The sequence below is a fragment of the Suncus etruscus genome, chromosome 3 (genome assembly GCF_024139225.1).
Source record: "Suncus etruscus isolate mSunEtr1 chromosome 3, mSunEtr1.pri.cur, whole genome shotgun sequence".
NCBI classification, from domain to species: Eukaryota; Metazoa; Chordata; class Mammalia; order Eulipotyphla; family Soricidae; genus Suncus; species Suncus etruscus.
The window spans coordinates 25,257,599-25,279,484 of record NC_064850.1 but is presented as its reverse complement, the minus strand read 5'-3'; the positions used below and the strand labels follow the sequence as shown (position 1 = coordinate 25,279,484).

General features: G+C 37.6%; 1 protein-coding gene across 1 annotated transcript in view; it reads right to left on the bottom strand.

Annotated features, from left to right (window-relative positions):
* The window catches only part of TSHR (thyroid stimulating hormone receptor), a 165,586-nt gene extending 145,362 nt beyond the window's left edge, over window positions 1-20,224 (bottom strand). Inside the window, exon 1 of the mRNA XM_049770370.1 lies at window positions 20,055-20,224. Coding sequence (XP_049626327.1) covers window positions 20,055-20,224 — 170 coding nt within the window. The remainder of the gene's footprint in view (window positions 1-20,054) is intronic.
* Between the last annotated feature and the right edge of the window lie 1,662 nt (window positions 20,225-21,886).

Sequence of the window (21,886 nt, the reverse complement as noted above, 5' to 3'; positions counted from 1 at the left end):
TGTGCAAAACTATCACATACCTAAGAATCAACTTAACAAGACCTATACCATGAAAACTTCAAAACACTTAAGAAATTAAAGAAAAACTAAGAAAATGAAAGAACATTCATGCTCAAGAACTGGAAGAATCATTATCAAAATGACCATCTTATCTGAATTACTATATAGATTCAGTGCAACCCTTATTTAAATCCAGACGATATATTTAAAACAGGGATTTAGAAAAATCAACTATAAAGTTTATAAAGATTTAGGATAGCCAACTTTGTATTGAAAAAGAAGAAACTGGAATGCATCTTATTACCTAATTTGAATCTCTACTACAAAGCCATAGTGATAGAAACAGCATGGAATCAGAACAAAGACAGACTTTCAGATGAATGTGTCAGAATAAAATATCCAGTGACAACCCCCCAGGTATATGGATAACTAATCTTTGACAATGGAGCCAAGGGACAAGCAGGGGGACAAGCAGTCTCAGGTGTACTGGTAGTGTTCAAAAAAGACAGAACTAAATATCCAAGCCAAAGGCAACAACAATGGAATCAAGAAACCCAAACTTTAGCAATCTAAACATTTAGAACATTTGTTAACATCTCAAGGTGAATAGTCTATTACTTCCAGTTCTAACTCAGCATCTGTTCCCAGTGTTGACATAGTTGGTACTGGAAAAGTTGGAGAACAAAGGTGTTAAGATAAAGATTTGGCCAATGAATCACTTCCTGTGAGTCAAAAATGACCTCTGTTCTTGGAGGTATGTAAAACATGGTGCAGAGCACTGACTATAGCTTTCATTAGTGGTATCTTGGAAGAATGTTCTGTAGAGGAACTGCCTCGTCCAGGCAATGGTTCATGTTCTAGAGTAGAATTTATGTTGAGTTGAGTTGTGGTGGGAGTAAGAAGTGAGAAAAAGTAATATACATATAAAGAGAGTTAATTGGCTTTAGTTATATTGAAGATACCACAGGCAGGGTATGAATCGCTAAGTAAAATTAACAAATAATTAAAATCTAAATGTAAAAGACTTTCTTTAGTCCAGAGGGAAATCAGATAAAGATAATGATTATGTTGATAATCTACAGTTAAGACTTATACTTTTGTTTATCCTTCAGTAAGAGAATTGACAAAAAAGTGTGGTTTATTCATTTCAGTTAGATACTATACAAAGATTGCTCTGTGAATATATTAGTTTGTATAAAAGTCACCCATGTGATTGTCTTCCCACTGTAACTTTACCTTGTCCTTTCTTTGCATCTTTGTCTTCAAATAAAAGTTAAAGAAAGAAAGAAAGAAAGAAAGAAAGAAAGAAAGAAAAAGAAAGAAAGAAAGAAAGAAAGAAAAGAAAGAAAAGGAAAGAAAGAAAGAAAGAAAGAAAGAAAGAAAGTAGAAAGAAGGAAGGAAGGAAGGGAGAGGAAGGAAGGGAAGGAAGGAAGGAAGGAAGGAAGGAAGGTAGGAAGGAAGGAAGGAGGGAAGGAGGAAGGAAGGAAGGAAGGAAGGGGGAAGGAGGAAGGAAGGAAGAAGGAAGGAAAGAAAGAAAGAAAGAAAAAAAGAAAGAAAGAAAGAAAGAAAGAGAAAGGAAGGAAGGAAAGAAGGAAGGAAAGACGGAAATTGAGAATTGCATTCTTGTAGAGTTAGCTCTCTCCTTCACTTCAACTTCTAAAACAATAGAACCCTTTAAGACAGTATTCCCATTTCTCACTAATCCCTTATTTTACATGAGGCTAGCTTGGCAAAAAATGCTTTGAGATGTTAAACTTAACCTTCTCCTTTGTAACTCAGAACTCTCACTGCTTATCACCCTAGCCTGATGTATTGTTTTATTGTTAATCTGTGCTTTGTAATTGTAAACATTTTTCTCTACCCGTGACTGGCATTTACCACTTATAAAACTTCTAGCTGGGAGATTAAAGTTAGATTAAAGTTCTCCACATACTAAAAAAAGTCAGCCATCTTGGGATTTGGACTGGGTAGGTCTCTCTGTGTGTTAGATTGTGATGAAAGGTCCATATTTTCTAGTAGATCTGGTAGATCCTGTTGTATTGGAGATTTCAATAAGTGTGGGGAAAAGTAGTGTGTTTTGAAGTTTGAAGGTCTGAAAAAAAATCATATTGTAGTCAACTTGAGTTCTGGTACTATGTCACATCACCTGAAGTACAGTAAAACAACTCTTGATATGTTTCTTGGCACAGGTTGAGACTGAACACTTGACCCATGTCCTAAGTTTCCCATAAAGCACTGGACTCTCTAAGTCACAATGCCAGGCATACTCAGAATCAGTTAATCAGATAGACAGTATTATATTATGAATTAAACCTGATGGGGCCAGAGCAATAAGCACAGCTGATAGAGCATTTGCTCTGCACATGGCAGACCCAAATTCAATACTTGGCATCTCATATAGTCCCCAGGAATAACCTCTGAGTACAGGGACAAGAGTAATTCCTGAGCACTGCTGGGTGTAGCCCCAAAAGAAACCAACAAAAAAGGAATCAAATCTGAACAGAACTATGAAGCACAAGTAAACTATGAACAAGTAATCCAGACCCCACGTTAACTAAGATTACAGCATCCAGAGGGGCTTTGTTTTATCCCTAAAATTCTAGACTCTGTGATAACTAGAAACTATATCTGCTACCTGAACATTTTGGAATGCTTATGTCCAAGTACCACCAGACTACAAGAGAATATCTTTTCTGGAGTAAGTGATTCTAATCAGAAGGAGAATGGGTTCGTGTTATGCAATGAGGTCAGGGAGAAATTATTATGAAAGTTGATGATTTATTGAGGCATATCATAGTAGTTGCTCAATTATATATAAAATAGACAACTAACAAAGCATTCCCAACTTCCAAAGACTAGTTACCATAAAACTAGATATTCAGAAATGAGAACTTGGGTCATATTACCAAATATCAAGACGAGCAGAGATAAAAACTGATTATGAGGGGAATTTATATTGGGTAGTGAAGGAGAAAGAAAGTAAAATACCAATAGTGGTTCTGAGACAATAACAGCAATAGATGTTGCAGATTTTTTCCTAATCTCTCTCATAAATTGTCCCTCTGAAAAACAGACCCTGAGGAATCTTGGATAGACTGTTCTCCAAATGTATATGGAGGAGTAGATTATAATGTACAAAGAATAGGCAGCAACAGTTGCCAGAACATAATTTAATTTATAATTTATACTTATAATAAATTTATAATTTATACATATAAATTTATAATTTAAGAATATTTTTGTTGCTATTCTAGCATTTCAAATTGGTTCAATATCTTGGTATATCTTTATTGTGTGACAAAAGCCTTACCTTTTTACAATCAGAGATCCAGTTTGTGTTACTAGGCAATTGAGGATAATGAGCAAAGTAAGGAAAATGGTTATAGCAGACAAATGCCTCCAAGGTTCACTCCAGTAGAGGATCTAAAATGTCCATTGGATTTTGCAACAAACATTGGCAATGAATTTGGCAATTGCTTTTACAATTGAGTAATGGAGGCAGAAGTCAGATTGCAATAAGCTAAACTTGAATGGAGAATACAATTATCAAGAGAACAACTTAGGAAAATGCTTATGAATATTTAGCAATAAAGAAAAGGAGACAGAAAAATGCTCATGAATATTTAGCAGTAAAGAAAAGGAGACAGAGGAAGTAGAAGAATTGGATTTTTGAAACATACAGGGTTTTCTTAGATGAGAAATTTTAGTGTGTTTGTTTATATGGTAATGAAAAGGATCTGGAGAGAAAGAGAGAAAAGGGGAAAAATCAATGCAGAGGGAGGACACCAAAAATGTAGATTATATTTGCATAAATGGAGAGATTTACATTGTTATAAAAGTGGAGGAGAAAAGGATGGATATAGATGTTTTCAAATTATTTGTCACTTTGTGTACCTATATATGTTTGTATATGCTTGTGCATGTATATGTTTATGTAAGTTAGTGGGTGATACCCAGCTATATTAAGGGTTTATGCTCAAGCATCACTCTTAGTGCTACTCAGGGAACTATAAAGAAGTCAAGAATGGAACCTGGATTAGACTTAGATAAGACAATTACCCTACACACTGTACTATTTCTTGGATCCTCACTTTGTATATTTTTACAGCCTAGTTACCTCAAAATCCCCAAATAGTTAAATTAGCATGGTCCTTACCTCATATTTTTACTTAGTTGAATGTGAAAGATTTTTCCTACATAATGAAGAGCACTTTATACACTTTAGACACTTAACCTTTGGTGATTTTGCCAACAATTCTCTAAAGTAGGCTCAAGGCATCCTTAGTTTACACAGAAAAAAAGAACTGCCTTGCTAAAATGTTTGTGATATAAAAAGGTTACCTGATCTTGATTTCCATATCTATTTAGTATTTTTATTCTATAAACAGTTGTTTCATAAATCATAATATAACTTGCATAAATGGAAAATTATCATCTTTTTCTTTTCACCTGGATTTGTAGCTGGTGTAGTCTTATCCAAGTTGTTTTCCTGCCTTTCTTTCACACCATTTAAAAATGAAGATACAGGAAACAATATGAGAAAAGAAAGCTTAGTTTGCCTAGCCATCATCAATTTTTGGTTTTGCGATACCTACTTTCTGGAGAGTGCCAAGTTTCTATTAAGTAGAAAAAATCTTCCTGACTACACTAAGTACGTTAGAACTTGTATTGTCACAAAGAACTGAATCAGACAGAACTTTAATAGATTTACTTTATGCTTCATAGAACACAGTTCAGAACTTTTGGCTTTGTTGTTTTAGATTCCAGGGATTGAGAATGGTTGTGGAATGGCAACTTGGTTATGCTACATAAGAAGGCAAGCCAAGAATTAAATAGGGGCATCTGGAGCATTTAAAATACAAGAAAGGTTTACAGCCAAAATCTGACACAAAACAGATAAGACTTTCTTATATATTTATGACCGCTATTGAGACAAAGACCACCCAGTTGGAATTTGGTCTCTTAACATACTTACAATACTGCCTCTCCCTTCAGGGATGATTATCTCTAGGCGATAATAGAAATTTTTTTGTAAACACTTTTTTTACTTTAATGTGATCCTCATGTGATTTTCAGATCCATGCCATGATGTGGGTACAACAGACTTTATTGATTTGTTCATTCAAATAGTCACTTAAGGAGCAAATTGGTGGATAGTTAGAATTAGACCACACATTTCTGCCTCAAAGTCCAGAGCAGGTTGCAAATAAATTGAGAACTGAATACTGATAAACACAATGGGAAAAATAATATAATTCTCTCATTTAACCATTTTTAACTCAATATATTTTTACTGGCATATGTGTTAAATTATTGATGGAAATATAAATAAGGAAAATAAGTCAATATTATTATGACATATCATTGTAAATGGTACTTTGTTTGCATTGGTGTTAGAGTTTCCCTAAAGTAGAAAAAAGCATTTGAACATGGCTGAGGAGTTAGTTCAAGGGCCAGCATTGCAAGGGTAAGTTTGATTCCTGGCATTGCAAAGCCCCAGAACTCCATGGAAGGTGCCTCTGACCCCCAATACTACTGTGTCTAATTAGTACTATGTTGTTGGTACCTGTTACAGAAATATCAGACCAGTTAGCCAAATTATTTATCAATTACCCTAGATGTGGTCTCGGGGCCCTTTGCATTGCTGGGAGAGGGAGGGCTTCCCCATTGAAAAACTGTGGATGCTGTTTAGAGATAAAACATGTCATATATGTGTAAAGCTCTGACTTGATTCCTAGCTCTTACTAAAAACCAAGCAAACAAAAGCAAAAATAACCATTGTATGAGGATGTTTCTAAAATGGGTAAATGATTCAGACTAATTCATGCACTATTCAATTCTTAGAATTTTATTTTAGCCACTGTGGCTTACAAAACTGTTATTGGCAGGGGTTAATACATAAACCTTGCCAGAATCACACTCTGCTAGTGTCTGTTTTCATCTACTAATGTCCTAATAGCCCTACTCTACCCATCATGGCTAAGTCTTCTCTTTCTAGAATTGTTGACTGTCATAGGATACAAAGGGATTATCTTGTGGTAAATAGCATTTTCAAAATTGGCACTTGTATAAATTTCTGGAATGGAAAGGTAGTTTTTGCTCAAAGTATAAGCATTTTGGAACTTATATTTTTATATCAAAAGCATAAGGCATTTAGATAAGGAGTAGGGAGGCTATTTATACTAATGAGTTAGAAATAAACCTGTCTAGGATCAGAAAGATATTACAATGGGTAAGGTACTTGCTTTAGACTCTGCTAAATTGTATTTATTTCCTGGTACCTGAGATGGCTCTCAGTCCTATCAGAAGTGATTTTTGAACACAGAGCCAGGTGTAAGTCCTGAATATAGTCAGGTGTTACCCTAAGAATAAAATAAGAGAAAAATAAAAAAAAGTTTGTATGAATATATTGTTTGACTTGCTTATATCTGTCTTCCTATTGGGCCACTTGTCTAATTGTTCACTCTCTTATTATCACTCCCATGTGATAAAATATGAAATCACACTAATTGAGGAAAACCACTCACAAAAGTCACATATTGTATGATTCTTCTTACACAAAGCATTCATATCAGTAAATCTCTGAAGATAGAAAGCACATTAGTGATTGTGGGGGGTAAGAGGAAAGGAGGAATAGGAAGTGACTGCTTAATCAACATCATAGTTCCTTAAGAGATGCTGAGAAAAGAAATGAAGATGATGTGAGTCACACCAAGTAACACCAAGTAACACAGCAGCCAGGGTAAGAAAATGTCAGTCAATCAGTTCATGCAATTTGGAACAGAGCATTCTAATGTGAAGCCAAAAGCAGGGCAGGGGGCCTCTTTTAAGGGAGCTGTACTACCAATAAATGCTATTTCTTGGAAGAAAAAAAGATATATTCTGAAAATGAATCATCCAGTTGCCAGCTGAGGACAAAGGCCAGATTCCATCTGGAGGAATGATACAGGAATTCATAGACAGGAATAATGCCATGACAAGACTGAAAAAAACAGAAATGACCAGAGCTCAGAGTCCTCCCTGACAGCTCTCTAACATCAATTTTTAGCTCCAATTGTGGTTTGACAAAACAAACAAACAAAAAAAACCCCTCAAAACCCTATATATTTAGCTTTCCAAAGCAGCTCAAGGCCACTCCATTCTGGGTTTGCTTGCATCTCTATTCAGGATTTCTATTTTCTCTTTCTTTTGTCTTGTATATGTGTGTTAGATATATCACTCGTGTGAAATAGTATCAAAATATAAATTTGTAACTATATTTTAGTGGATCATACTGATCTACAAAGTGCAGTATAAACTGTCTCCATTGAACTCTTCGATTGAAGTTATGGCCATCCTCTACGGTTCACCCACATTTTTCTCCTTGCCACTTCTTGCAACTTCTAAGATTACCCTGACTCTAGGTCTTTGCTAAATTAAGTTTCCTCCACTGCCTTCTTCCTGCCATCAGTATCAGTTTGACATCATGTTGTAGTTTTAGCTCCTTCAAGTGTTTGTTCAAATATTTTATTGAAGTCTTCTCTAGCCTCCTTAAATACATCTAGCATTTCTACTCCCTCTCCCTTTTTTCTCATTATACTATTTCATTAAACTATTCTGTTTAATTTATTCTATCTCCCCCTTGCCAGACTGTAATAGCAAGGTTATTTATTATATATTTCCTAAGTCTACAATAATATTAGCATGTGATTAATAAATATTGATTTTAAAAAGGAAGAGGAAAGGAAGAAAAAAATTTACAAATCACTATAAAATATTCCTTGTCTAGAAGTAATATTTCTGGCCATGAATATAGGAGTAACTGAAAAAAGTATAAAGAAAATAGAACAGTCATTTAGTCTGCTAATTATTTCCTCACACAAAGCTTTCATTTCTGACTTTCTTTGAGTCTAATGTATTCCAAGTGCAAACCCTATTATTAAAATCAGGTTTTGACTAATCACAAGTCAAAGGATCTTCCCAGTTCATAGAAATATTGAAAAAATATAAGATGTTAGTACCTGGCAATAAAAAGAAACAACTACAACCTCTTTCCCAAAGTAATTATGGTAACATTTGGACCTGGGCAAGATTAAGTTAATGTCTGTAAAATGTAAGCCTAAAGCTTATGTATCATATAACTACAGAGAATGTGTTTTGAAAGAAAAATTGGGACACAGAGCACCCTTTCCAAGTGCAAAATGGGCTTGGGGCATTAAGATAATTGTGAGGTAGTTTAGTAATATTCTAATGGTAAAATATATCACAGAGGGATATATCAGGAAAATCCAGGCCATATTTATTTACATATTTGCATTGCAAGAAAAAATATTTATATGATGCTTTTAAAATCAGATATTCCTACCTTCTGTAAGCTTAAACAAAAAAATTGTTTTGAACATTTTTGGAATACTCTGTGTTGTTAAAGATTTATATAGTAGTGAGGCAAATGAAGGTATTTGAGGGCTAAATGGAATGCTTCAAAATCAAATGTTTTGTTTTCTTTGCCAATGGACTTGAGTCTCTAAAGACATCACTGAAGCCAATATCAAAGAGTGTTTTGCCTCTATTCCTTAGTGTATTTTACAACTATTGGTCTAACATCTAATTCTTTAAACCATCTTTAATTAACTTGTGTGTCTGGTATAAAATAGTAAGCCAATTTTATTCTTTTGCGTGTAGTTTTCCCAGCATAATTTGTTGAAGATATTTTCCTTTCTACACTTTATATTTCTGGCTCTTCTATAATAAATTATTTGTTCTTACATGTAACAATTTATTTCTGGGCTCTCAGTTATATTGCATTGGTATGAGTATCTACTTTCATTGAAAAATCACATTGTTACTATCACTTTGTAAAATAGTTTGGGGGAACATGATGATTTTTACCTGTTCCCTCAAGACTGCTTTCGCTGCTTGGTATATTATGTAGTTCCATACACATTTCATTGATGTTTGTGTCATTTCTGGGAAGAGAACCATTGGAATTTTGACAGGGAGGGTACTGAATCAGGATAATGCTTGGGCAGGATGATCATTTTAACAGTGTTAATTTTTCCAAACCATGAACTTGAAAATCTTTTCATTAATTTATACCTGTCTTCTATTTCTTTTTAACAATGACATAGTTATTTATGTATTAGTCTTTCCTTCGCTTGTTAAATTACTTCTATGCACTTAATTCTTTTTGAAACTATTGTAAAAGGTATTTTATTCTTGATTTCTTTCCATTTATAATTTTTTATAATGTGAAGAAATGCATCAGACATTTTATATTGGTTTTGTAGCTTACATAATTTGATTGAATTATACTTCTCTAATGTTTTTTTAGGACTTTCTGTATATTATCAAGTCATCTCAAATGAATTATAGTAAATAAAAAAGCTATGCAACAAAAATAGATTAAAACTGATATCCCACTGGACAGAAGAAAATATGTATATACATCTAATATAGCTACTATCCAAGATATATAAAGAACTCAAATATTTCAACTCAATATTTCAAATATTTCAAGTGAAAAAATGAAAAGGACTAAAGAAATAATACAGGGTTAAGGCATTTGTCTTGCACCCCACTGACCCACATAATTCAGAGCTTATTTCTAAACTCTCTGAAGAACAGCTCACAAGCATTCGTTGTTTTATTTTATTAATTTTTTAGTTTTTGGTCCACACCAGGTGGCACACTGGGGTTACTCCCAGCTCTGTGCTCAGAAATCACTCTTGGCAACCTCAGAGAACCGTATGAGATGCTGGGGATCAAACCTGGGTTGACTGAGTGTCAGGAAAACACCCTACTTGTTGTGCTATCACTCCAGCCCCTATTTTTTTAATCTGAAGAATTCCAATCTAACTGGGATGAGGTGACAGCTCATTGCTTTGATTTGTATTTCTCTGATAAGTAGTAAAGAGAAAATAATATTTGAACACAAATTTGAAGGAGATAAAAAGGTTACCCAGGGGGGCATCAGGAATAATATTTGAGACATAGGGAAAAATTAATATCAAGAGTCATATTAGAATGAGGAACTAATTATTTTTATTGAGTCAAGGAAGCTGATGAGATGTCAGATGAATTATTGGTGATATTAATAATTACCGATCATAGAAATGAAGATCTGCATCATAGAATGCCTTAAAAGAAATTGATTTTTATTTAGAGGAAATTGGCAATTCTATTGGAATTTTTTGGTTTTTTTGGATTTTGGGTCACACCTGGTGACACTCAGGGGTTACTCTTGACTTTGTGCTCAGAAGTTGCTCCTGGCAGGCTCAGGGGACCATATGGGATAGCGGATTTCAAACCACCATCTGTTCGAATCAGCTGCATGCAAGGCAAATGCCTTACCACTATGCTATCTCTCCGGCACCTCTATTAGAATTTTCTGAGTTCAGTTCACTTCAATATTCTTGATTCATAAATGTGTCTGCTTTCTGATTTCTCCTTTAAACATTGTAGTATCTTATCACCAGAATTGTAGTGGATGGAATATCAGAATGTTGTCTTATTTGAAAATAGGGTCTTATGAAGCTGGAGAAATAGTCCATGGAATAAGGTGTAAATATGAAACTGAGTTTGAACCTGAGAACCATGTAATTTCTTGTATATCACCAGGTATGGCTCTGGAGCCTCCAGAGTTGTCCAGATAGCCATGGAAGCCCCCTGCTACTATTGGGTGGCCTTGTTACTTACATCCTTGAATTTTCCCATTGAAATGCCAACTCAGCTGACTGAGAATCTCTGAAAGAGGTCTCTGGGAATCCTGAATACCACCTGGGATCCCCTTCATTCCTTCAACACAAAGAAAATAAATTCTTTGTAGGTGTCATTAGTTAAATTGAAGTTGTCCAGGGTTAAATAGACCCTAAAACAATGGCTCATGCCTTTTAAAGAAGAGAGTACAAAGATTCAGAGAATCTCTGAGAAAGATTCTGATAGAGAAGCCACATGAATGGGGACAGACTGGAGTCCTGCAGCTATAAGCCAAGGAGTATAGAGGGGTGCTAGTAGGCACCAAAGACCAGAAGCAGCAAGAAAGGAGTCTTTTCAGGAGCCTTCAGAAGGAGAATGCACTGGTTAACATCTTAATTTTGCACTTTGCACTTCAGAATTAATGCAACCTCAGTGAGTAATAAAATCTCTAGCATGCCCAATTTAGAACTGCAGGAGTGTCATGATTTCACCTTCTTTGAAATGTACCCCTGTATTCATCTCATTCATATATCCCAGCAATCCAAACACCTGGTACTATTTTTGTCCTTCTTTTATAAAAAAGCAGCAGCAGAGAGAAATTAGGTAATGCTCCCGACAGGGTTTAGGGCATAGCAACCAAAATAAGGCACCCTGACATCAATTACTTTAAGAGAAAGAATTTGAGGAGCCGGAGAGATAGCACAGCGGTAGGGCATTTGCCATGCACGGAGCTAAACCAGGATGGATAGTGTTTCAAATCTTGGCATCCCATATGGTCCCGTGCCTCCCAGGAGTGATTTCTGAGCACAGAGCCAGAAATAACCCCTGAGCGCCACGAGTGTGACCCAAAAACCAAAAAAATTAAATTACATTAAATTTTAAAAAAAGAGAAAAGAATTTGAGAATGGCATGTGCAGGATAGACTTTCTGCACCTTGAGGTAGATCCTAAGACCTTCGTATGAAAGGTTCCTTACTTTCTGTGAGAGGTGACAGGCAGAATTTCTTTATCCCCAAGGACAAAGGGAAGACCAGAAAGACTTCAACAAACAGATGTTGCTGTTTCCCCTAATATTCCTACACTGAGCTAATACTCTTTTCAAACTTCATCAAATCTAGCATTAAAATGTCTGGGTTTATTTGTTGCTTTGAGCCTCTCTTTCACTATGACATCTCCAGGGTACCACCAAGAACAGAAATTAATGGAGGAATATGTTGTTGGAGTTCTCATACAATTCAGAACTCCAAGCAATGTCTGTTTGTTTAGCCAGTGCTTAAGAAATATTTACAGAATGAAGCAAATGATGATTAGTGTTGAGAGTAATGATTTTATTTGGGTGGAAATTTCCCCCATTTATGTATAGTATTATAATGGCTCAATTCTGCAACTCCCATTAACAGTCCAAAAAGTGGGAAGGGGGCTCTTCCCTCTCCTGACTCCCAATAACTGCAGTTCAGCAGTTAACCCCATCCATATTCCCTGCTGATGCTGACATAGAGATTATCATTTAATAGCTGATGACTTTTAAGAGGCAGGAACAATTCAGAAAATATTGATAGCAATATACAGGCTGTCCAGCAACTATGGAACTGGGTGCCCAGAACCACAGATGTCCAGTGGCCATAGTTTTTGTGTTAGCCATGGAATTGTTCAAACCAGATTGTTGGTATGGCTTAAACTTCCTGAGTGTTGTGGGCATTTGTTTATTTTCAAAGCCTGATTCAATAGTGATTCTGTAAATTACATATTATTTTTAAACTCTTTCCCTTTTCCTATAGCTCAAGAAAATATATTTTCTTTTACTTACGAATCACCAACCTTGACCTATACAGTCAATAAAGAGAACACCTCATAAAGAACACCTCATAAATATTCTATCCTGGCAGGATAGAATAATGGAATAAAGTCTTCTTAATCAGACACTGATTATTGGGTTGTGCTTGGGGAGATTTGAGAAGCAGAGGAATTCTCTTTATCTTGGAAACCAAAATGTTCTTCAGGTTATGACCACTGACTTTGACTGAGACAACTGTGATGTGTGGAATAAATGTACAAATGCTTAAGTATGGAACAAAGTTGGCTTGAGAATATGAAATTATTATGTGGAGAGTCTATTTGGTGTTAAATAATGTTGAATCACAGTAAGAAAGTAATTCCCTTTTTTGCTGTCTTTCAGGAGTGCTGATAGTTCCAAGACCAAAGCAACTCTTAACCAAAATTATTTTTTTAGAACATTTTTTCTCTAATACTTTTCATTTTTAATGGAGAAAAGGCAGCTTTTCCTTGGAGTAGTCATGAATAAGTGTTTTTTAAAATGTGTTTATTTGTTTTTGTTTTTACCTCCCAGGGAGTACTCATGACATGCAATATACAACCAGGCAGTGTGGGACTAATGGTTCAGTACTATTAATGTGATGTTAAAACCCAGTAGTGGTAATGGGGCCTCAGAGACCAACAAAACATCACCTAAGGTCCCCTAAGTTTACATCCAGTAGTGCTAGAAGGTGAAATCTGAGTTCCAGCTACATTCCCTGACCCATCCGACCATTACAGTCTTAAGTGAGAATATAATAAATTTTGTGTTTCACTCTATTCAGTTTTCATATCACCTTCTATTTAGCAGGTAATGCCAATATTTTTAATTATCAGCACAATGTAAATGGACTCAATCTATTTCTTCCATTTAAATGAGTCAACTTGAAGACACTGATTAAATAATAACACAGCTAGAACACAGACAGGACAAAAATGAAATGCTGGTCTAGGATTTAGAAATCACAATGGAAGTGCATCAGTTAGAGTTGCAGATGCAACTATTTGCAGATGCAAATAGTAAATGATGAGAAACTGAAGAAAAAATCTGAAAAAAGAATTAGTAAATAACATTTCTAAAGTACACAACATGTGGATAAAACACTATTCCACAAGGAAGGGAAGTTGTGACTGTCCATCTGAAAATTCAAAGAAACTATGTTGAAAGACAAGGCAGGGGAAGAAGTCTCCCATTCTTGATGGACTAATTCATATAAATCCAGGATGATTGTCCAACTCTACTTGTTCACCTCCTATACAGAGGAAGCAAATGACAACTCAGAGGAATGGGTCCATCAACTTTTGCTCCTTGCTTTTGGGTTAATATGTTTTATAACTGTTTTCTCAGATCAAAACTTTAATTGTATTCCAAATTATTTTATAAAATCAGCCATTCTCAATGGGGAGGATTGCAGTTTTCAAACAGTGTTGTATATAAAGATAAAGATCTAGAATGTTCCACTGGTGATTAGGTAATAACTTTCACCTGTCACCTGCCAGAACTACTGTCATAATGCAATTGTATCATCTCCTACTCTGAAGAGGGTGGGGAAGAAGAGAAAAAGATTCAAAATTATTTCAGTGAGTCACAAACTGTATCACTCTCCCCCACATTGGCTGAACTATGACTGATGTACAGGAAAGCTGTTTTGTTTTCTGCACTAGACTATATGGACAGAAGGTAAGACAAATGGAGAAAAAACAATGTCAACATCTTAATAATTTGTGAGATGATAGACAGTGTATTACACATTGTTATAATTCTAAAACCAAAACAATTTGATGGATGATGTGGGGCTGGGAGTGAGCCAAACTGGTCGTGTTCACGGACTACATCTAACTCTGCTCAAGGCCCATTTCTAGCAATGAATATGTGGTGCCAGGCACCAGATTGGGGCCAGATGCATGCCTTAACCTTGTACTAACTTTTTGACTCTTAGGACAAGTTTTAATGACAAAAATAAGGTTTTGGTGGGGAATGCCTTTCATCACTCATATTTTGTCTTTAATTTTCTCCCTCCTGTCTTCCTTCCTTTTTTTCTTTATCAATTCCTTCCCTCACCCCTTTTTTTAGTCCCTGCCTTCACCCCATTTTGCTTTACCTCTTACATCTGAGTTTTTGCTTAATTGTGGTGCTGACAGCCCATCTTTGGCACATTGGGTATCAATTATTTTCAAGCTTCTTTTTCTAAGCCTCATAACCACACTGGAAAAAAGTCAATGGGATGAAACCCACTTTTCTCTGAGTGAAAAGGATTCATTAATTTTTTTATTTTTATATATTTTAAATTTTTATTTTGATCATATCTTTATTAAAGATTACATATCTTTCATTAATTTTTTATTTTTATATTTTTAAAATTTTTTATTTTGATCATATCTTTATTAAAGATTACATATCTTTCACAGTAGTATTTTAGGTACATATTAACATTGAATCAGGGGAATACCATCACCAAATTTGTCCTCCCCCCATTCCGTTCCCTTCCTGCAACCATATCCCCCACCATCACCCCCCGGGCTGCTAGAATAGGTGGTCCCCTTTTGGTCTAGCTTACTGTTAGTGATCATATATCTGTTTGGTCCTGGTACCCTCCCTTGTTTCCCCCTCTATTTGAGAGGCAGAGCTAGATAGTTATGTGGTTTTGTTTAAAGGAAAGCAAAGCAATAGAATGGGGCAAAAAAATTTAATAAATAAAAGAAAAGAAAAATAAAATAATCTAAAAATGGGTGAAGTCTTTCCAGAGGCTTCCAACCTCAGTTTGAGAGAGGGCATGAAAAAGGTAATTGAAGCACCACCACAATACAAAAAGAAATATTTAATTAAATATCCAGTGAGCACTACAGCAATAGAGACAAGCACCACACAATAGTCTCGGTCCTGAAATCAAACCATGCCGGAGTGCAAAAAGAAAGAGAAAGATAAAATAAAATAAAATAAATAAAATAAAATAAAATAAAATTGGAGACATCAACTTCAATATCTATACCAAAATAAAAAAGTAAAAAAATAAATCAATAAATAATTATATAAAAAGGATTAATTAATTTAATCCTGCCTTTCTCCCTTCCCTCCCTTCTTCCCTCCCTCTCTTCCTTCTTCATAGCCTCTCCCTCCCTCCCTTCCTCCTTCCTTCCTCCCTCCCTCCCTCCCTTTCTCCTTCCCTCCCTCTCTTCCTCCCTCTCCTTCCTCCCTCTCTCACTCCTTCCTTCCTCCCTCTCTCCCTTCCTCATTCCCTCACTTCCTTCCTTCCTTCCTTCCTTCCTTCCTTCCTTCCTTCCTTCCTTCCTTCCTTCCTTCCTTCCTTCCTTCCTTCCTTCCTTCCTTTTTCTTTTTTCCCTTTTTTTTTTTTTAGCCACACTTGGTAGTGCTCAAGACTTTATACCGGACTCTGTTCCGTGTTCAGGGATCACTCCTGGTAGGGCTGAGGGGATCCAATGTGATGTTGAGATATAACCTGTATTGGCTGCATACAAAGCATAAGATTCATCCTCTGCACTATCTTTCCAGCCTACAGTGCAAGGATTAAGCTCAGTAGAATTGTTAAATGTCTATTTGGCTTCTCATACACACATTCCTGTAACAGAAGAATTTCACTCTTCCCAATGTTTCACAAATCACATTGCTGTAGTTGCAGATAGTTGTGGTGAATGTTTAAATTAGGGTACAATCTTTTTGTTTGTTTTTGTTTGGGGGCTACACCCTGAGGTCCTCAGGATTTATTCCAGGCTCTGCTTCAGAGATCATTCCAGGCAGACTGAGGGGAAGAGAGGCGTTATGGGATGCTGAGGTTTAACATTAAAGTAATATTATTTTACTCCAACCCCTTCAGTGTTGCAAACCAATGAGCCTAAAAAAAAGGTGGTGGGAAGCAATACTGTTGAAGGAATGGGTGTTGAAACATTGAAAATCAACTATAAAACAACTTTTTAAACTCTGTATCTCAAGGTGATTTAATTAAAAAAATGATAAATGTAACTTTAGTTGGTCACATGCAAAGCAAGTATCCTACCCACTATACTATCGCTCTGTCCCAAAAATTACCATACAATCTTATTTTGGTTTGTTTTGGAGCTACACCTGGAAGTGTCCTGGGGTTACTCCTGTCTCTGTGCTCAGGGATTATTCTTGACAGGCTTAGGGAACTATATCGGATGCCAGGGATAAAACGAGGGTCTACTGTGTGCCAGGCAAGCTTCCTACCCACTGCACTATCACTCCCATTTCAAAATTACCATACAAACTTTTTTGCTGTTGTTTTTTTGGGCCACACCTGGAAGGCACTCAAATTACTCCTGGCAAGTTCAAGGGAACATATGGGACGCTGTAGATTGAACCGGGTGGGGGGCCGTGTGCTAGACCTCCTGTGCTATAGCTTCAGCCCCTCAAATTACCATACAACCTTATCCAGGCATTTCAGCCAGCTATTTTTTCCCATCTAAGTATAACTTTATTTTTCACAATTTAGCCCCTCCCTGCTTTCCCCCTCTCTGTGCCACATTATTTAGTTCTTACTCTAAGATTCAGTGAATTTGTTAAAAAGGACTCTCATTAATAACTAAAATATCATATAGCACCTCTCTCTTATTTCCCCCAAAAATGTAGGTACTATGAAACAAATTATCTCTCTTTAAATATAGAGAAGAATGAGAACTCAGGTCTTCTGAGTCCTGCTTTTTGTTCTTTTCAGCTGTACCACTTCTCAGAATTTGGTTAGATAATTAATGAAAAGAATCATTCAGAATTCCCTGCCACTGTCAGAGTCACATTCTCTTGAATAGTCTTTGGAAAAACTGACACATTAAATAAGCTTGTGTATTCAAGAGATTGTCCAGAGTTAAGGTGCTTGCCTTGCAGGTAGCCAGTTCCAATTAAACCCCACCCTTACCTGGTCCTATGAGCACAAAGCTGAGAGTAGCCCATGAGCACCATTGAGTAAACACCCCTGCCAAATAAATAAGTTTTTTTTTTTTTTTTTGGTTTTTGGGTCACACGTGGCAGTGCTCAGGGTTACTCCTAGCTCTATGCTCAGAAATCGCTCCTGGCAGGCTCAGGGGAACCATATGGGATGCCGGGATTCGAACCATTAACCTTCTGCATGAAAGGCAAATGCCTTACCTCCATGCTATCTCTCCGGCCCCCAAATAAACAAGTCTATAAAGAAGTGATTCCTCTGACCATTTTTCTTCTTTTCCATCGCACTATGAACAATCTGTTGGGAGAGAAATCTTTCTAAGGGGAACCCAGGAAGTCCAGTACCTGGGGTGGTTCCCTCTGAAATTCTTGACTAACTAGCAGAAGTTCAGTGTGAGGGGATAAGGATGCAGAGCTATGTAATCCCTTGGTACTGGGGATTTCCTGGGCCATCTTGGTAGTGCTCAGGGAACTCTAGGGTCAAGCCCAGTGGTGCTCAGGGCCCATTTGGTTCCAAGAATAAGCTAGGTTTGGCACATGCTCAGCAATAGCCTAACCACTACACTATCTCCCAGGCCCTTCTCTTATTTAATTTTATTTATAGGTCACACTCAGTGGTGCTCTGGGGCTGTTCCTAGAAGGTTCTAATGATGCTTGCATGAACCTTGCCTGGAGGTTCATGTTAGAGATAGAACTAGAGATTCTCACATTTAAAGTATGTGCTTCAATCCATTGAGTGAATTCCCTAACTCTCATTCATTTCCTAACACAGTGTTTATATTTCAGTACCAAAGATTTTGGGGGCCTGTACAGACCCAAAGAACTTAGAGTTGAATGCCAGTGTCCCTAAGTAAGAGGTGTTCATGTCCTATTTATGTTGGCAGGTAAAAAACAAGTAAAGTGTTATAGGAAAGCATGCAGTAAAGGAAAGGATTGGATTTGCACAGTACTGGGGAGAAATTCTTTCAGTCTAGGAGTCATGAATTAGAAAAAAAAATCGCTGAAGGAATTGAGTCCTACTCTGTATGTTGGAATAGGAACAAGGCAGATGAAGAAAGGGAAAAGGGGGCTTTAGACAGAGGAAAAGGAATGTTGGGTGGAGAGCAAAGACAGTTGTGAAAGCAAAGTCTGGAGTAAAGTGCCAGAAGTTCTATTTGGTAAAAGTGGAAAATTTCAGTAGTTGCCCTGAAGTTTGAGAGATAGACTGTGCTAGGTCTCAAAGGATTGTGTTGGTTGTACAAAAGAATCTGGCCCCCTTTCATCACAGAGGAGTAAATGTAGGTCTTTATTTCAGAGGTAAAAGCATATTTTGTTGTGTGGAGGCAGCATGAAGAGTGAAGTACTATTTGAAGGCTATCGCAGTAAGAACAAGAAAAGAAACAAAGCAATCTTAGAACTCATACCTGTGCCAAAATGGTCATCACCTCTATTTTAATGTTTATTTCTCTGGGCAGAATTCTCGAGAACTCTGAAAGCAAAAAGTCACCATTGTCTTTCATCTATCACCATTGTCTTCAGCTGCACTTTCTTACCTAAACTCAGTTTAACGAGTCTAGGTAGTTTATTCTTCTGCTCTGTTTGTAACATTTCAGACAGTCACTTTCTTTTGGCCTTGCTACAATGAGCCCTTCAAAGCTTTGGGTTTAAATATCTGTTAAGGAATATCTCATTACCTAGAAACATTAATTTGATATAACTAGTACGCAAGATGTATTTTTTTTTTACTTTTTATGTGTTAAAATTTATGCATTTTATGTACCGAGTTCCTGTGCCACCCAACCAAATTGCTCAAGTCCATCCATCACTGTCCCTACACCCTTTTAGCCCACCTTTTCTCTCTCTTACCCTTCTCCCCACTGCTTCGTAATCCGAATTTTTAATACAAAGCCAAGGATTTGTCTGTCATCATTTTCTACTTTCTAGAGAATAGTTTTCAGAGAAAATAGTGTTTTATGGAATTTCAGATCTATCTCTATCATTTACCCAGATAAAACTCCAGATCCACTCCATCAATCGGCAGTTTACACTTGAGAAAGAAAGCCAGGTACTTCATCCAAAATTGCCCTCATCTAGAGTCTGACATGGAAATTTCAAAAAGAAGCCCTGATTATATACACACATATATGTATATATAATAAAACAATATATATATTGTGTTAACTATCTAGTGAATTACTAGATCTGCTAAGACAATTTCCCGTTAAGCTAACAAGGAGAAAAAGCAGACAACCACGTATTAACCATTATTACTCTCCTAAAATCAAAAAGTCAGTTTCTTAAGTTGCTTAGTCTTATTTTCTCAAGTAAAACTAAAATTCAGCCAGAATTAGAACTGGGCAGAAATGAAAATAATGACAGTGCTTTAGAAAAAACAAAAAACAAAAAACACTTCACACTCTTATCAACGTTTTTGTTATCTTTACTGTGCTAGAAAAAACTTGGTACCAGCAACTCCAAGTTGGAACAATTCAGACTCATTATCCATTTTTTTACACACACACAGATGCACACAAACACACACTTACACACACATACACTCACCCCACCACCACCGCCACAATCACCATGTTAGACTTTTTGTTCTATTTTGAGGTACTTGTTGCATTCTCTCTATCTTTCCAGCAGCTCCTAGATCGCACCTGGCAGCTACTCACAGAGTCTGCGTGCTGGGCGGTAGGCTGGGGATGCGGTGGAGGTCCTTGCAGGTGACTCTGAAGTCTTCCTCCTGGTGGCACTCACAGGGAGGAGATGCACACCCCTTGCCCGCCAGGGCTCCTGGCAGGGCGAGGATCAGCGCGAGCTGCAGCAGGGGGACCCACTTCATTTTGCACTAGTCCCCCGGTTCTAAGTCTTCATCCTAGACTCTCGCTTCTTCATTCTCAGCCCTGTGCGCCTCCAGCTGAAGGGGGCGGGAGGGATGGGAGGCTCGCTGGGGTTGTGACTTCAGCACAGAAGAGGAGGCTGGAGAGGAGAAAAGTGGGGCTCTCGAGTGCTCTATCTCCCAGGGCAACTCGATCCAAACACGCCTATTGGCTTCCCTTTCATGACCCGGAGCCACGAAGCCCGTCTGATCTGTTCCCTGGTCCCTAAACTAGGTCTGGTTCGTCGGGTCGCCTTCCCAACCTACCCCGAGCGCTCCCCCTCTTTGGCTCTCTCCAATTTCCATGCTTAGCCTCGAAAACCCTTGAGCCTCCTTTTCCAGAGTGAAAGTCCCCCTAAAAAAAATGAGGTCCTGAGGCCGGAGCGGTGGCGCAAGCGATAGGGCGTCTGCGTTGCACGCGCGAACCTAAGACGCACCTGGGTTCGATTCCCCGGCGTCCCATCTGGACCCCCCAAGCCAGGAGCGATTTCTGAGGGCATAGCCAGGAGTAACCCCTGATTGTCACCGGGTGTGGCCCCAAAACAAAAACAAACAAAAACAAAACTAGGGTCCGCTGCTGCATCCTAGTGGCATGCTCTCTCCATCCAGGGAAAAGTTCGCGCGCAACGGACTGTCCCAGGACAGGCGAATTCTCTGCAAAGAATTTCTGCACCCGCAAGCTTGAGACGCCTGTGCAGAGACAGTCGGAGGCAGCTACTTTTTGCTGGCCAGTTTGAGGCGCGGGCTAAGGCGGAAAGCGATACCCCTGGTTGAGCCTTCTTGCACCCCCAACTTTAGTGCCAGCCTCCTAGTCGTTTTAGCGCGAACGCGGCTACCCTGGCGCAAAAATTGCCAACAGGAGTCATCTGGCGGCCAGTGGCTCACACTGCAGCCCGGGAGGCGGCCAAGCCGGTCAGCGGCTGGGTTTTGGGGCCATCTGCTGTGGAAAAGCGGGAAGGCAGGACGAGTTCTGGATCTTAATCCGCTTTGGCACACGGATTTGAAGTTGGCATGTAAGTTCTGCCTTGCCCTGGCATTTTACTGAGCCAGAAACCTCCCCCCCCACACACACAGAACGTGAAAAGGAAAAGAAATATTGAAGTGGACAAGAGTTTGTTGTTCTTCCCAATGCATTGAGCCCCAAAGATCGTCTGAGAGCAAACATCTCATTGCATTCATTTACCTTAACAGTTTACTAATCTTGGTGTAAAATAAGGCAATCTCCAAATTCTATATGGTTCCATTTATGTAAATGGAACTGTCAGGGAAAACTGTGTAGTCATTAGTGCTGGGAATGTTGCACTGGTGGAGGGGGGTATTCTGTTTATGACTGAAACCTAACTACAAACATGCTTGTCATCATGGTGCTTAAATAAAGATTTATAAAAAAAATTTAAAAAAAAAGAATGATGATTAGAAAAAGGAGGAGTTTTCAAGCATTATAAAGCTCTCTGCTTACTTATCTGCGAGGTAAATGAAGATTGTTGTACATCTACCAACATCTCCAAGACTAGTAATACAGTTAGTAAGTGTATATTTCAATAATTGTTAGGTTTCTTCCTAGCCACCATGAAGCTTAAGGTCATGCAAATGCCTTTCCAGTAGTTGGGTGGATGAACAGCAATG